General features: G+C 46.6%; 1 protein-coding gene across 8 annotated transcripts in view; it reads left to right on the plus strand.

The window, feature by feature from the left end:
• Positions 1-15408, plus strand: part of FBRSL1 (fibrosin like 1) — a 652986-nt gene that overhangs the window by 601672 nt on the left and 35906 nt on the right. For 7 of the 8 annotated variants that reach the window (XM_058158844.1, XM_058158850.1, XM_058158847.1 and 4 more), the window contains 4 exons: positions 3321-3717; positions 5219-5475; positions 9453-9613; positions 15243-15293. In XM_058158844.1, the coding sequence (XP_058014827.1) occupies positions 3321-3717; positions 5219-5475; positions 9453-9613; positions 15243-15293 (866 nt within the window). The remainder of the gene's footprint in view (positions 1-3320; positions 3718-5218; positions 5476-9452; positions 9614-15242; positions 15294-15408) is intronic. The other variant, XM_058158846.1, reaches the window with a different exon arrangement.

Genomic DNA, 15408 nt, shown 5'->3' on the forward strand with positions numbered 1-15408 from the left:
TACTCGCTCCAGTTCTTTTCCTGTTCGGCAAGGCTGTCAAGAGAGAATAATTGACAGTGGCAGCTGTTTCGGGGAGTGTTTTAGATGGTGCAGGTTGATGGCTCTTGAGGACAGCTCTGCACGAAGGAAGAGAAGGGCTAGAGGTGGGATCCGCGCTGGGGGTCCAGGAGAAGCATCTTCCTTAGACGGAGAAAATGTGGGGGTGGGGGTGCAAAAGGAACTCAGCAAAATGTCCCCCGAGCAGGATTTTGGATTAGAAACCGACTCTTCAAGCCCAAATCAGAATTTCAAATGCTTCTTTTTCGAATCCAGAACCATCTTTACGTCGCTTGGGAAAACCGCTGGATCCCCACCACCGCCACCAATGGAAATATTTACATAACTCTGGGGTATTTGTGTCCTTCCCTCATCCGTCTGGGGACACCCGTTTTCCACGCCTTCTCCCTGTTAAATTGACATCTCTATTTCATTAAAGCCCCACACGGAGTTCCATGATAGTTCATTCCAGTTTTAGAATTGCAGTGTTTTTACAGATTATCAAGAATGGGAAGGGACCTTGTAGGTCATCTAGTCCAGGGGTCTCCAACCTTGGCCACTTTAAGACTTGTGTTCAACTCCCATAATTCCCCAGCCAGCTTTGCTGGCTGGGGGATTCTGGGAGTTGAAGTCCACAAGTCTTAAAGTGGCCAAGGTTGGAGACCCCAGATCTACTCCAACCCCTCACCCAAGCAGGAGACCCTACACCATTTCTGACAGATGGCAGTCCAGTCTCTTCTTGAAAGCTTCCAGTGATGAAGCTCCCATAACTTCTGAAGGCAACTTCAGTTCCTCTCGTGGACATCTCCTGGACGAACAACTAAGATGATCAAAGGCCTGGAGACTAAACCATATGAAGAATGCAGGTTTTGGGTCTGGCTAGTCTAAAGAAAAGGAGAATTAGGGGTGACATGACAGCAGTCTTCCAGTATTTGAAGGGCTGCCACAAAGAGGAGGGGTCAAATTATTCTCCAAAGCACCTGAGGGCAGGACAAGAGACAATGGTTGGAAACTAACCAAAGCGAGAAGCCACCTGGAATTAAGGAGAAACTTCCTAGTAGTGAGGACAATTAACCAGTGGAACAGCTGGCCTTCAGAAATCATGGGCGCTCTATCACGGGAGGCTTTTAAGAAGAGACTGGACAGTCACTCGTCTGAGATGGTATAGGTTCTCCTGCTTGAGCAGGGGGCTGGACTAGAAGACCTCCAAGGTCCCTTCCAGCTCTAGGCTATTCTAAATCTGTTACGCCAGGGCAGGGGAAACAATCTTAGCGACATCTTTCTTGATTGAAACACCTCCTGGGAAGTTTGGTTAGAGAAGGAACGAAGTGGTCTACTTGAGTTAGGAAGAAAAGGAAAGAGCCTTATCTAATCCCTAATGGGAGGTTGTGCCAAGACACAATTCATGATAACTGTCAAGCCTGCGTGTGAAAGGAAAGAGCCGAAGCTGATGTGAATCCAGCTTTAATTAAGGTTGAAATATTGGAGTTGACTGGCTGAGTCTTTGGCAAATTAGCTCAAGTGTATTACTGCGATGGAAATTAACTACTCTAGAACTTGGGGAGAAAATAAACAGTGCGCCTGCCTTTGCAGGGTTCCCGTAGAACTGCCAAGCTTGTTTAGGACTGGGCTGGAAATCAGGAATGTGAAATTGGGACCATCAGATGCCAAGGTGGAACCAGAAGCTCTGGACATGCAATTTTTTATTTATTTATTTATTTTTTTGAAAGCCTCCAAGACGTTTAAGAGAGCCAGTCATCATTGGGGCTGTTCCAGACTATAGTGATGGAAAAGGGAAAAGACCATCTGTTAGGTGATTTATCTTTATGTAGTTAAATAGCAGGTTGGCCCAAAACCTGTTTTGCAAAGAGGTTCGTATTGACCCCTCTAAAAAAATAAAAAATAAAAAGGAACTTGGCTTGCTGGATGTAAACAAGGTTTCTAGAGGTTTTCCCTGTTCTGTAGCAATAGCGCTTAGCTTCGCAGTGCTTTTCAGCCCTCTCTTAAGTGGTTTACAGAGTCAGCATACTGCCCCCAACCATCTGGGTCCTCCTTTTACCGACCTTTGGAAGGATGAGTCAACCTTGAACCGCTCAGAATCGAATTCCTGGCAGTGGGCAGAGTTAGCCTGCAGTACTGTATTCTAATCACTGCACCACCACGGCCTCTGTATCTGTAATACAAAAGCGCTAAGCTTCTCGTACATACAATAAAGGAGAAGGTTTATAACAGAATAGCAGAGTTGGAAGGGACCTTGGAGATCCTCTAGTCCAACCCGCTGCTCAAGCAAAAGATGCTGTACCATTCCAGACAAGTGACTGTCCAGTATCTTCTTAAAAGCCTCCAGTGATTTCTGGTGGCAAGCCATTCCACTGGTTAATTGTTCTCAGTCTCAGGAAACTTCTCCTTAGTTCTAGGTTGCTTCTTTCCTTGATTAGTTTCCATTCATTTTCTGTTGTCTTTCCTTCGGGTGCTCTGGAAAATATGTTGACCCCCTCTTTGGCGGTAGCATTGTTTGTCCCAACCTGTTGAAGACAGGAGCCATTTTGTAGAAAGCGGACCTTCCTAGTTGGAAGATGATGACAGCTTTTTTGATAGATTTCTTTTTTTTTAACGGTTCTTCCTTCCAATAAATCTTCAATCAGCATCCCTTCTGGTTTTAGTTCTGCTTTTGAAACACTCTGAGGAATTGAGGACCGCTGGGGTCCACCTTAAGTGGAAGGCAAAGGACGTTGTAGTGGAACAGTAACAACAACAAAAGAAGAACAACCTTGTTTGAATAAAGGGATGTTTCAGGGGTGGAATTCACTTTCCTGTCATTTTTGGAAGGCAATTTTTTTTTTTTTTTTGCTTCTTAACTGCCACATATTTTAGCTGTGGAAGTTGGGAGGGGGTTGTTGTTGGAGTGGTAGAAAGTTAGTCATAAAAACATTCCGTATTCAAGGACATTTCGTTACCGTTTCACAAATGTGAGCGATCATGCGCGTGCTACACTCATGCAAGCCTCCTCTACACATGAGCAGAGGGTCAAAAACGGGATGTGATGACGTCCGGGTGGGTGTGCGAAACTTCCCGCAGCCAGCGCTATCGGATCGCGTGATCCGGATAGAACTGGCTGAATTTCACCACTGGGATATTCTCCATATGGGTTGAACTTCATTCCCAGCCGGTGGGGAAGGGGCGGTTCTCCGGACACAATTTTTTTCCTTTCTTGAGCCAAGAAAAAAAACGTTGCATGTAAATTTGTGCTTTTCTCCCCTTACCCCGTTTTGTTGTTGTTGTAGGTCCAATTTCGAATGACAAGGCCGAAACGAAAGCAGGAAACCTCCCTAAAGTGTCCGGGCTAGAACGCAGCCAGGAACTGAACACAGACCTGCCGTTCGTTCTACCCCTCTCTAGCCCACCGCCTACCACAACGATTGTGACATCCAGCTCTTCGGTACCCACATCAAGCACTCGGGCTAGCCCGCTCTTGAAAAAGGAACCGTTGATCCCAGCACCAGCACCTCCGAGGCTCACCCCTCAGCCACAGCCTCGGCCTCAGTCGCAACCTCAGCCTCGGCCGCAGTCGCAACCTCAGTTGTTGCCCGAGCTTCGGACACAACTACCGAGTCATATCCCTCCTCCTCTCGGTTACCAAGTCCATCACCAAGTGACCCACAACGGAATCAATAATATCAGGTGGGGACAGCCAAAGTTGATTGGAAGGCTGTCTTCTCTGCAGCCTGTGTGTTTGTGTGTGTGTGTGTTTTCAGGGGTGGGCTGCTGAGGGTTCGCTGCTGGGGGTTCTCAGGGGTTCGGGAGAATCTCTAGTTAAGATTCTGTGCAGTTCGGAGAACCGCCAAATCCCACTCCAGGCTGGCCCCGCCCACACCCTCCCTCCCAGGAGTCCCCATGCGGCCTGTTTTGGATGCAGGTAAGTGCAGGGCATGTGCATAGACTCGGGGAGGGCGAAAAATGGGCCTACTAGAAGTTCGGGAAGGCTGGAAACGGGCCCGTTTCCGACCTCTGGAGGGCCTCCAGGGCCTGGGGAGGTTGTTTTCGCCGTCCAGAGCCTGGGGAGAGGAAAAAACGCCCCCTCTGCCATGGTGGAGGAGGCTGACTAGGCCACGCCCACCATGGCCACGCCCACCCAGCATCCAGGCAGAGAATCCCTTGCTAAAATTTTTGAAGCCCACCCCTTTATATTTGTGTATTTTCAACCTAGCACCCAATTCAAGAATTTGGACAATCATTGTTAGATGTAAGCAACCGGAACAGTTCCGAGAATGGATCAGCTCTGTTTCGTTATTGTGGACCCACCAGTTTACAAGAAATTTCACCAGGCTGTCTTGCCTTCCTTTGGGAAAGGCACGTATAGACCTAAGGATTTGACTTCAAACATTCCCTTCCCCGTAGCAAGTCTTAAGCTGGAATGTCTTTTAACTCCCCCACCCCCCCAATCTTTTAACTCTCCAGCTAGTGGTTCCACCACAATCCTTTTCTGAATTCCTATCCCAAATCCTTCGAAGTTTGTGAGAGCAGGAACATGGCAGTGAAGGTTTTTCTGTGGTTTCCAAACCCTTCTCCATCTCTATGCACCGGGCTTGAAAATTAGATGGGTTTTGACAGCATTAAGGAGAATTGTTCCAGGTTCTCCCAGCCTCTGGTGGGTCTGTTAAGTGGGGGATATGATTATCCCCCACTTAACAGTAAAGTAGATGAGGCAACTGCCAAGGAGAATGAGTGATCTTAAAGACCAAAAGCTATGGAGGATATTTCTCATTCTGTTCTTGAGGGGAGATCTCAGAACATCGGGGTTAACCAGAGTAGAGGATGAAATATCATGAAGAACGTCAAGTTGGAAATAGTGAGTGGATCTCGGATGCCTCAAACTGGAAGGAAGATTCAAGGAAGAAGCTCATCCAGCTAATGCTGGACCTAATTCAGTTGTCAGAAGGAGCATTTCTCTGTGAGTTCTGGAACAACAGTGTCCAGAAGTTCTAATTTTGAAGAACCTCAAGTCAAGAGAAGAAGGCTAGTCTACACACTGCAAAAACATTGTTGTCTTGGGGATAGGGAGCTGGGATGCTTTCAAGAATTATGGTGCTATTTTGTAATCCTACCTGGTCCTTCTCTAACCATGTTCTCCTTCTCTCTCTCTGTCTCTCCCCCATCCCATCTCTTCTGTTTCTCTTCACAGCAGAAGCAGCAGTGCCAGCAGCGCCACAAGCATTAGCCTCCCCAAGCACCTCTCTCTCTCCCCACAGATCCCACCCCACCATTCCTCCGGCCCCGTGGTGCCCCTTTCCATCTCCAACCTTGCCGCTTCGCACTTCCCTCTCCGGTCGCAGTCCCAACATCAGCATCATCCGGCCATGTTCGCCACCCCTCCCACGCTGCCGCCCCCACCTCCAGCCTTGCCCACCAACAGCCTTGTGATCCCAGGACACCCTGCAGGTAAGTCCCACCTGCTGTCTGGATTCTCCACTGAGATACGTTCGCCGTCACTTTGAAAGAGGTACGCGATTCAGTCCTCGGTCCAAGCTAACCTTTGGGCGCAAAAAATCAACCTTCTAGAGGCGGAGGTCCAGTTGAACTGCTTTATTGCTAAAAGGCCATGCGCAGGAATCTTCTCAACTCATGTTAGGAATTGAGAACGGGAATCCTCTCAGCTTCTGTTAGGAGTTAGATAGGGGTCAACGGAATTCAAGGAAGGTTGTTTGCTTGTGACTATGTAGGGCATTCTAGGCAGATGCCCCTTTTCATTCCGCCTTCAGGAGTGAATCAATCTGATATCCTCCAGATGTGGGGAACTGCCTAGCCAAGATGGGAATTAGGACTTGAGCCATGTTCAAGCATATGTGGGGAAAACCGAACTGGAAAAGTTTTGAGACAGGGACGCCATTTTTCATAGAATTCCCCTATTGTACCTAACATGCAAATTTCATCCTTAGTAGTAGATGGACCGTTAATTTAAAAAAAAAAAAGCCTTAACCGCACGTCCCTTTTTTGGGGGGGATAATTCCTTCCCAGCTGCAAAAATTCTTCTGGCAAACGCTGATTCTATCTGCCATCACTGTGGGAAAAGAGAGACCCAGCGCTCATCGTTATTCATTCATGTTATTCCTCAATAACATTCGCAGTTGGGAATTAATCAACGTATGCAAATGACATCTCAGCAGGACAAGAGAAAATTCAGGATTGAGCCTACATATGAAGCACGGATAAACTAGGAAATTAAAAAAAATGGCCTTGGTGGACAGCAGTCCTTCCTCTAGAACAGGGGTCTCCAACCTTGGCAACTTTAAGCCTGGAGGACTTCAACTCCCAGAATCCCCCAGCCAGCAAAGCTGGCTGGGGAATTCTGGGAGTTGAAGTCCTCCAGGCTTAAAGTTGCCAAGGTTGGAGACCCCTGCTCTAGAAGGCAAATAAACATAGGCAACAAACACTCACCCATGCAATAATATTATTTCCCCGTGTTCCAGATTTATAAAGGCTGGATTGCTGGAGGAAGTGAAGCTTTTATTTATTTAACGTTCACGAGATTTGAAACTTTCTCTGCACGTTCTGAAGTACGGATTTGTTTCAGGGCCCTGAAGTATCTCCTTTTATCGTTTCCCGTTAGTTTACATCTGTTCCTTCAGCAGCTGGAATCTCTGGGGGATCGCTCCCTGTTAAACGCCTCCTTTTGATCGGGCCTTTGACTCTATAATTCATCCATTCGGATTAATGGTGAAATACACACACACACATAAAAACAACAACCCTAAAACACCAACCAAAAGAGAGAGAGAGTGTGTGTGTGTTTATTATTATTTATTATTTAGATTTTTATACCGCCCTTCTCCCGAAGGACTCAGGGCGGTGTACAGCCAGAATAAAAACAGTACAATATACAAATTAAGACAAAAGTTAAAATAACATATTCTATAAATGGCCGAAAATTTAAAACCGTCAAATTTGACCCATAAAATTCATAAAAATACCCCAATTACAATTATTAAAATTCAAAAAGTTTAAAAATTAAGCGTGTGTGTGTATAGAGCGAAGGAAGAAAACAAAATTGCATGGGGATTAAAGTAGCTGCACATGTAGACCAACACCTTCTCCTATTTCCTATGCAAAGCTAGTTAAGAAGTGAGAAAGAGGCGGTTGGAAGAGAGGTTTATAACCGCTAATAGCGGTGGTGCTTTTTGGTTCTCTCATTTCTTCCTTGGAAGGTTTTTAATTCAACGGATAGGAAATAAGAGAAGAAAGCGACCATTGCCGTGTCGTAGCCTGAAACCTCTGTAGCTCCCATCTCCATAGGACCTGTCTTCTGGAAAATATGTGTCAGGGGTCCAAGTACTGCACCCATCACAAATCGAACTCCAAAGCATTGTTTTTCCTTAAAGAACAAATTTGTTTAGATACATCATCTTGACGCTACTGGTGAAAAGCCAGTACTAAAGTTTCCGGGCTTTTCACCCTCGTATAAGTTTCAGTTTTCTCGAGTTTCCAAAACAAATTGTCACATAGTCCAACCAAAATGGGAGCTGGTTGCTTGGCGACATTACTCCTCCTCCTTCTCTGGTCAGCCAGACATTGGAATGTGGTTGACTCATCAGTTAGAGATGCTGTTTTGACTGAAGGCTCCATTCCCCCCTTCAGATCCAAACTCTGTCAAGCTGAATGCAATAGCAATAGCACTTAGACTTATACACCGCGTCATAGTGCTTTCCAGCCCACTCTAAGCGGTTTACAGAGTCAGCCTCTGGCCCCCAACAGTCTGGGTCCTCATTTGACCCACCTCGGAAGGATGGAAGGCTGAGTCAACCTTGAGCCTGGTGAGATTTGAACTGCCAAATTGCAGGCAGCCGGCAGTCAGCAGAAGTCACCTTGCAGTACTGCACTCTAACCACTGCGCCACTTCGGCTCTTGGGCATTCTGACCTGAATGCTCAAGGATACAAACAATCCCACACTCCAATCACATTCAGGCTTGACAAATATGTTTGCCTTCAGTTCCGGAGACTTAAGTTAAGAAAGATATCGAACTGAATTTGTTCATCCAGAGCTGCTTCTCAGAACCTGATTCAATGGGACAACTCAAAGAGTTGGGCAACGAGGAACGGTTCAAGGGTTTTGTCCGACCTCCATGGAAAAAGCTTCATTGATGGAACCAATTTAGAGAGGAGCCGGGCTCTTTTAACAGAAATTTTGAGATAGAGACTGGATGACCCATCATCTTATCAGGGCTTCCTCTCCTGAGTAAGCTTGGATATATGACGCCTTCTTCATTTCTTTGAGCTCAGGGATCCTAGCACTGAATTATGGATCAGATAGCAGGTGATGAGCAAGTCCTCAGTCTACACCAGAGGTCTCCAACCTTAACATTTGTGGACTTCAACTCCCAGAATTCATCAGCCAGTAAAGCTTTAAAGTCTTAAAGTTGCCAAGGTTGGAGACCCCTGGTCTAGAACCCTGCAAAGCTGCTTACTAATTAAGGTACCCACCAAGTTATGCTACTTTAATAATAAGCCCATTTTCTGTTCACCTCCTCAAACCTCTCAACATTGCTGCAGCGAGGAAGGTCCCTGAGAATTGGTTCTGATCCAGTCTAAATCACTTAATTTGACTCCAATGCACCATTCAGGTCTTTGGCATTTGTCTGTTTGCATGATCTGATGCGTCAAATCCACATTGTTGGATCACTTTGGAAAAACCCAAAATCCAAGCAATGAGACTTGCCTGTTAGTCCAGAAGGAGGCTTAGGAGCAACCCAAGTCACGTCACATTAATATTTCAACCAAGCATTCCCAGCTATGTAAGAAATCTGGCCTTCGAGGTCCAAGCAGTTTTGAGGAATCTTAATGGCTTTTACCCATCCCTTGGGAGATAATTCTCAAGATATCTTGTTTCAACGGGGCTTGCAATGTTGGCTTTGCATGATCCGGAAGGGTTGTGAAGGGTGGCTTTGAAAAGATTGAAATGCAAGGGTTTTGTGGGAGTGGGGTTGGGTTTGGGTTTGGGTTTGGAAAGTCCACTTCTAGAAAAAGATGTGAGAAGCCACTACTTAGTTGTTTTTCCCTGGCCCATTAAGGTATGAAGCATAATATGGTTGATGGGCTTCACCAATGCAACCTTATCTATCCCACAACCTGAAACCAAAGTTGCAAGAAACCATGTAGACCTTTAAGGCCCAGCCTCTCCTTCATGGCATGCCTGGAGTTCCTCCAGAAATGTTGGTGGGGTTGGAAGTAGAGATGGGAGACGACGTTGGGTTGTCCTTCTCTCGGCTCCCAGATTAGTTCTTCTTGAAAGCAAGATCAGTTGTGACCCTCGGGGTCTCTGGGGTTGGTGGGTGGTGGTGGGAAGGGGCTGAATGTTGCTAAACCCCCCCTCCCCAAATGTTTTCTACTGTGATGGCTCATTGTATTCTCTCTTGTTCTTTAGATACCAGCCTGTTGATATCATTCAACCAACCAATCATGTATTGCCAGCCTCATTCGGGGATTCTGATTGGTACATTGTCACAGGCATCTCTCTTACCTCCACCAATGAGTTCTCACGTAGAAAACCATCACAGCATGACGTGCAGAAATAGGGAATGCCAGGTGAATATTTTAAATTATTTTACCTCTACGTTTTTTTTTAGTGGAACTCACAGGCTTCTGGGCCCTGGTGTCTTCTTCCTTCCTTCCTTCCTTCCTTCCTTCCTTCCTTCCTTCCTTCCTTTCTTTTCTCTCTCTCTCTCTCTTTCCCTCTCTCTCTCTCTCCGTCTCTCTCTCTCTCTCTGTCTCTTTCTTTCTCCCTGCTCTTCTAGATCACGAGCTGCTTAGACAAGACCTGAACAATCGTTTTTCGATTCAGATTGCAGACAGGACTGGCGGCTCGCTCAGTCTGGTGCCGATGCTGAGGGCGGAGCACCATCAGCACCAACACACTCACCAACACACCCATCAGCACACAATCACTCCTTACCCGTCCAGCCTGCCCCAGAAGCCGCACTCGGCACCTCCCCTGGTGCGTACCCCTTCCCCAAACGTGTGGATAAGTAAAAACACCTCTGGTTGACCCTGAAGGATGTTCAAAACTGTTCTCCTTCTTGCCAAAGGATACATTGCTTTAAAGACACGGTTGCAGTCGCAGCTTTTCGCCACAAACAAATGTGGGAGTAATTTGCTATTGCTGTTTCTTAGTTATTACCTTTATTTTATCTGTTTGCAGGCAGTAGGGGGAGGAGTGGTCTCAGACTTTCTACTAAGGCAGACATGGGCGTTTACACATGTCTAGTAGTCTAACGCTTGGTGTGACATGATAGTAAGTGTTCCAATATTTGAGGGGCTGCCACAAAAAGGGGGGGGGAACAAACCTATTCTCCTAAAGGCAGGACAAGAATCAACGGGTGGAAACTAATCAAGGAGACTAATCAAGAAGCAACCTAGAACTAAGGAGGAAGTTCCTGACAGTGAGAACAATTAACCAGTGGAACGAAGTTGCAGGTGCTCCATCACTGGAGGTTTACAAGTAGAGATGGACAACCATTTGTCTGAAATGGTATAGGGCAGGGGTGTCAAACTCGAGGCCCGAAGGCCGGATCCGGCACACGGGGTGCTTAGATCCCGTGCCACCTTGGAAACAGCAAAGGACTGGCCCGTGATGCCTCTGCCAGTGAAAACGGAGCTCGGGAGGGCTACTCGCAGTCTTCCCAAGCTTCGTTTTCGCTGGCAGAGGGTTGCAGGAGGCTGTCGCAGCCAAAAACAGAGCTCGGGAGCCCGTTTTCACTGGCAGAGCGCTGGGGCCGTCACAGGCGCCCCCGACATGAGTGATGTCGGCCACACCTACTCCAGACCCCACCCCCCCCGGAGGTCAAACACAACCCTGATGCGGCCCTCAATCGAGTCTGACACCCCTGTTATAGGGTCTCCTGCCCGAGTAGGGAGTTAGGCTAGAAGACCTCCAAGGTCCCTTCCGAGCCTCTAATGACAAAAGGCGTTTTGCGTGTCAGGAAAAACCCACAACCCTTCGGAATGTTCTTTACTCCAGAACAGCCGCCTTCCTTTTTTTTTTTTTTTTTGTCATTCGGGCCTCTCATCCCGCCGTAATAATTCAGCTGCCCGTGAAAAATATGTTCTTCCTTCGTGGCCCTCCAAATCGGTACCACCCAGTAGCAGTGGGAACATTTGTTTCACTCCCGAATGTTAATATTTGACTTGAGTGAAGCCAAGGCCCCCATCAATAAGTGTCTGTACTTTTCAACACTGACCAGGCTGTGCGGCAGTTATGTTTGTTTATGGCATGGCTGAAAGACTAATTCAGGGATTCGGGTTATTTTAACGTTTCCTTCCAAAGAAGCCGGCTAGTGGAGCTGTGCGGATTTTGTAGCACGCTGTTGCCCACCCACTAACAGTTTCCTGCTTCCCCCCCCAAAAAAAATGTGAATCCAAATTGTTGGTCGGAAACAGCAACTCTTTGACTCAATGGGACACTTCTCCTATCCTTTGAATTTTTTTTAATTTCACAGCAATAACTGTATTTAGAATCAGAGAAATTAGAAGGGACCTTGGAGGTCTTGTAGTCCAACCAACCACCCTTCATTCAAGAAGGAGATCCTATACCAGAGGTCTGCAAACTTGGCTCTTTTAAGACTTGTGGACTTCAACTCCCAGAGTTGACTTCAACTCTGGGAGTTGAAGTCCACAAGTCTTAAAAGAGCCAAGTTTGCAGACCCCTGCCCTATACCAATTCAGACAAATAGCTGTCCAATCTCTCCTTTGGAGCACCCCCAATTTCAGGAAGCAAGTTCTTCACTAATAATAATAATAATAATAATAATAATAATAATAATAATAATAATAATAATAATAATAATAATAATAATAATAATAATAATAATAATAATAATTTAATTTGTATATCGCCCTTCTCCCGAAGGACTCAGGGCGATTAACAGCCAAATAAACAATCAAGAGACATACAATACAACTAAAAACAATAATTAAAAAACTTATTTAAATTTGGCCCAAGTTTTAAAATTCAATTCAATTCTTCAATTCTTCTAACCATCAGGAAATTTCTTTAATTCTAATAATTAATAGAATTAATTAATTAAATTAATTCTAGCTTGGATCTCTCTTTTTAATGATTTTCCACCCATTACTACTTCTCCTGCCCTCAGGTGCTTTGGAGAACAGGTCAACCCAGTCCACAATAGGACCTTCATATAGAATAACAGAGTTGGAAGGGACCTTGGTGGTCTTCTACTCCAACCCTCTGCTTAGGCAGGAAACCTTACACCACTTCAGACAAATGGTTATCCAACATCATCTTAAAAACGTCCAGTGTTGGAGCATTCACAACTTCTGGAGGCAGGTTGTTCCACTGGTTAATTGTTCTCACTGTCAGGAAATTCCTCCTTAGTTCTAAGTTGCTTCTCTCCCTGATTAGTTTCCACCCTCTTCTCTGAGACGGCCCCACAAGTACTGGAAGACTCCTATCGTATCACACACATATCCCATCCTTCTCTTCGTTAGTTCCCTGTAAAATGGGACAAAACTCACTTAATGACCCTCTCTTGCTTAGCCACAGAACTTTTGGTCTAAATTGTCATGAACCGAGGACTCCCGGTAACTAAATAAACGCGATCGACTCCTTCCTCAGTCCTGCCTTTAGCAAAGGCTGGGCTCAACATCTCTTCCCAACGGTGTTGAAACAGAGTTCAAGTTTTGTAACTCTTCTGTATTATTATTATTATTACTATTATTTTTCCCAGCCTCCTTCATTTGGGGGAGAGCCAACCCGTGGGAAATGACACTTTATCCTTTCTTCTCCCGCCTTCTCATCCCTTTGGCGGCACTAATCCGCTTAACTCAAGAACAAAGAACAGTTTTCATCCGCCCTCAAAGTGCCTTCAGGTGTTTTGAACATTGCTCAAGGCCCATTTTCCTTTCCTCCTCCCGAGTTAGCCACAACAAGCTCAGCATTTTTCCTGGAGAGCCGGCCCAGCCGGAGTTTTTTAAGAACTCGGTCACCTGATCCCTTCACGCCACCCCAGGCCTCGCGGATGTGGGGCGAAGCGCGTTAAACACCACACGCGCGCGCACACACACACAATTGTACCCCGTCTTTCCTTGTGATGTCTGATTTTCCTGATCTTCCACTCCGCGGGTTTATTAATCCGAATGCCGGAACGGGTGGCAGGGGAAAAAACCCACCAGCAGCTGCACGTGTTTTAGTAATTTCTGGGTATTTACACTGGAGGGTACATGACTCCGGTAATCACTGTAATTAACCCAATTGCAAATCTGCGCTCCAGCACGACGGCGGAGGACGCATAAGGGAGCGTGACAATTCGGCTGGGGTCGGGGGGGGGGGTGGGCATTTTAGGGAGAACCCTTTCTTCCCATGGTAGGACCTCTTCTGCTTGCCTGAGGGTTCATTGTTCTCGGGACGTGATCGGAATACTAATGAGGGGAGGAGGGTGGTTCGGGTCAAACCGAGCACAGCGGGGAGATCAAATCGCCGAATGAAAAAATGCAGAGGGTTGAAGATCTATCCCTGATTAAACAGGCACAAAAACTCTGATTTTGGCCGTCTCCTTTGTTTAGGACAGTGGTCTGCAAACTTGGCTCTTTTAAGACTTGTGGACTTCAACTCCCAGAGGCACTCTGGGAGTTGAAGTCCGCAAGTCTTAAAAGAGCCAAGTTTGCAGACCCCTGGTTTAGGTTTACCATTGCAACATCCCCACGGTCACATGATCAACCTTCAGACGCTTGGCAACTGCTTCATATTTATGACGGTTGTAGCATCCCAGGCTTTTTTGGGGGATTGGTGGTGGTGGTGGTTGTTTTTCTACTTTCCGACAAACAAAGTCATCGGGCGAACCGGATTCACTGAACAACCGTGTCACTAACTAGACAACCGGGAGTCGCTTAACGACGGTGGCAAGAAAACCTGACTAGGTGGCTCCGTGGTTAAGACACTTGAGCTTGTCGATCAGAAAAGGTCGGCAGTTCAAGTCCCTAGTACAGGTTCTCCTGCACGAGCAGGGGGTTGGACTAGATGACCTCCAAGGTCCCTTCCAACTCTGTTACTGTTACTAAAAAGGCCATCGAGTGGGGCAAAACTCGTTTTAACGACTGTCTGGCTTCACAGCGAAACGTTTGGGCTCGATGGCGGTCGTAAGGCGAGGACTACAGTGCTACCTGTTATAGCCCTGTGGCTGTTGACTGACTGCCTGTCCCAATGACACCCTCCCCCTCAACAAACTTCTGGCTAAAAGGGGAACTAGAATACGGGGTGTGGGGGGGGAACGAGACTTGAGTCTCCCCATTCCTAGTCCAATACCTTCGCCCCCATGTTCCACTGATTTTCTAGATCAGGGCGGCAAACTCGATTTCACTGAGAGTTGTGTTTGACCTCAGGAGCCCAGGGTGGGCATGGCCAGCTGGACGTCATTCATGTTGGTGGCCCGAGCGCTCTGCTAGCGAAAACGGGCTCCCGAGCTCCGTTTTTGGCTGCAACGGCCTCCTGGAACCCTCTGCCAGTGAAAATGGAGCACGGTAGAGCCGCCCACGGCCCTCCCAAGGCACCGCAGACCGGTCCTTCGCTGTTTCCAGGGTGGCACCCCGCAGTCCAGATCCAACCCTCAGGCCTTGAGTTTGACCCCCCTATTCTAGATCAGGAAGGAAGTCATTTGCTTTGCTAAAAGGAGGCTCCTTAAAATGCAAAGTGAAACAGTTCATTTAGTGACCGTTCAACATCCCTGAAAAAAAGTGACCTGCTGTAGGATTGTTTTTCACACTTACGCCCCCCCCGTCACATGATCAAAATTCGGCTGCTTGGCAACTGATTCATGTTTATGACGGTTGCAGCGTCCCAGGGAATTACGTGATCTGCTTTTGCGTCCTTCTGACGAGCAAAGTCCATGGGGATCCACTTAACCGCTGGGTTACTAATTTAAACCAAGGGCAGCGATTCCCTTAAGAACTGTGGCAAGAAAAGCCGTATAATGGGAGCAAATCTCACTTAACAAACGTTTGACTTAGCAATGTAAATTTTGAGTTCCGTTTTGTGGCCGTAACTCGAGGACTTCCTGTAATAGCAACTCACCTCCACCGTTTCTATGAACTAACTCACAACATCCTCCTCCTACCTTATGTTCGGTTATACTTCAGTTGCCTTTCAAGGCTTATACCAAACCAACCAACTTTTCTCCGACTTTGGTTTTTGTTTTTTTTCCAGTTCGACAAATACGCTCCCAAACTTGAGAATCCTTACTTTCGACATTCCAACGTAAGTGCCTTTTTATTTTTTAATATTCTTAAAAAGTGTGGAGTTTGTTCTGTGTTTGACGTTGTCCTTATCTGTTTCCGATGCCGCTTCAGCTGTGTGGGTTTTTATTTAGGAT

The sequence above is a fragment of the Ahaetulla prasina genome, chromosome 15, assembly GCF_028640845.1.
Source record: "Ahaetulla prasina isolate Xishuangbanna chromosome 15, ASM2864084v1, whole genome shotgun sequence".
NCBI classification, from domain to species: domain Eukaryota; kingdom Metazoa; phylum Chordata; class Lepidosauria; order Squamata; family Colubridae; genus Ahaetulla; species Ahaetulla prasina.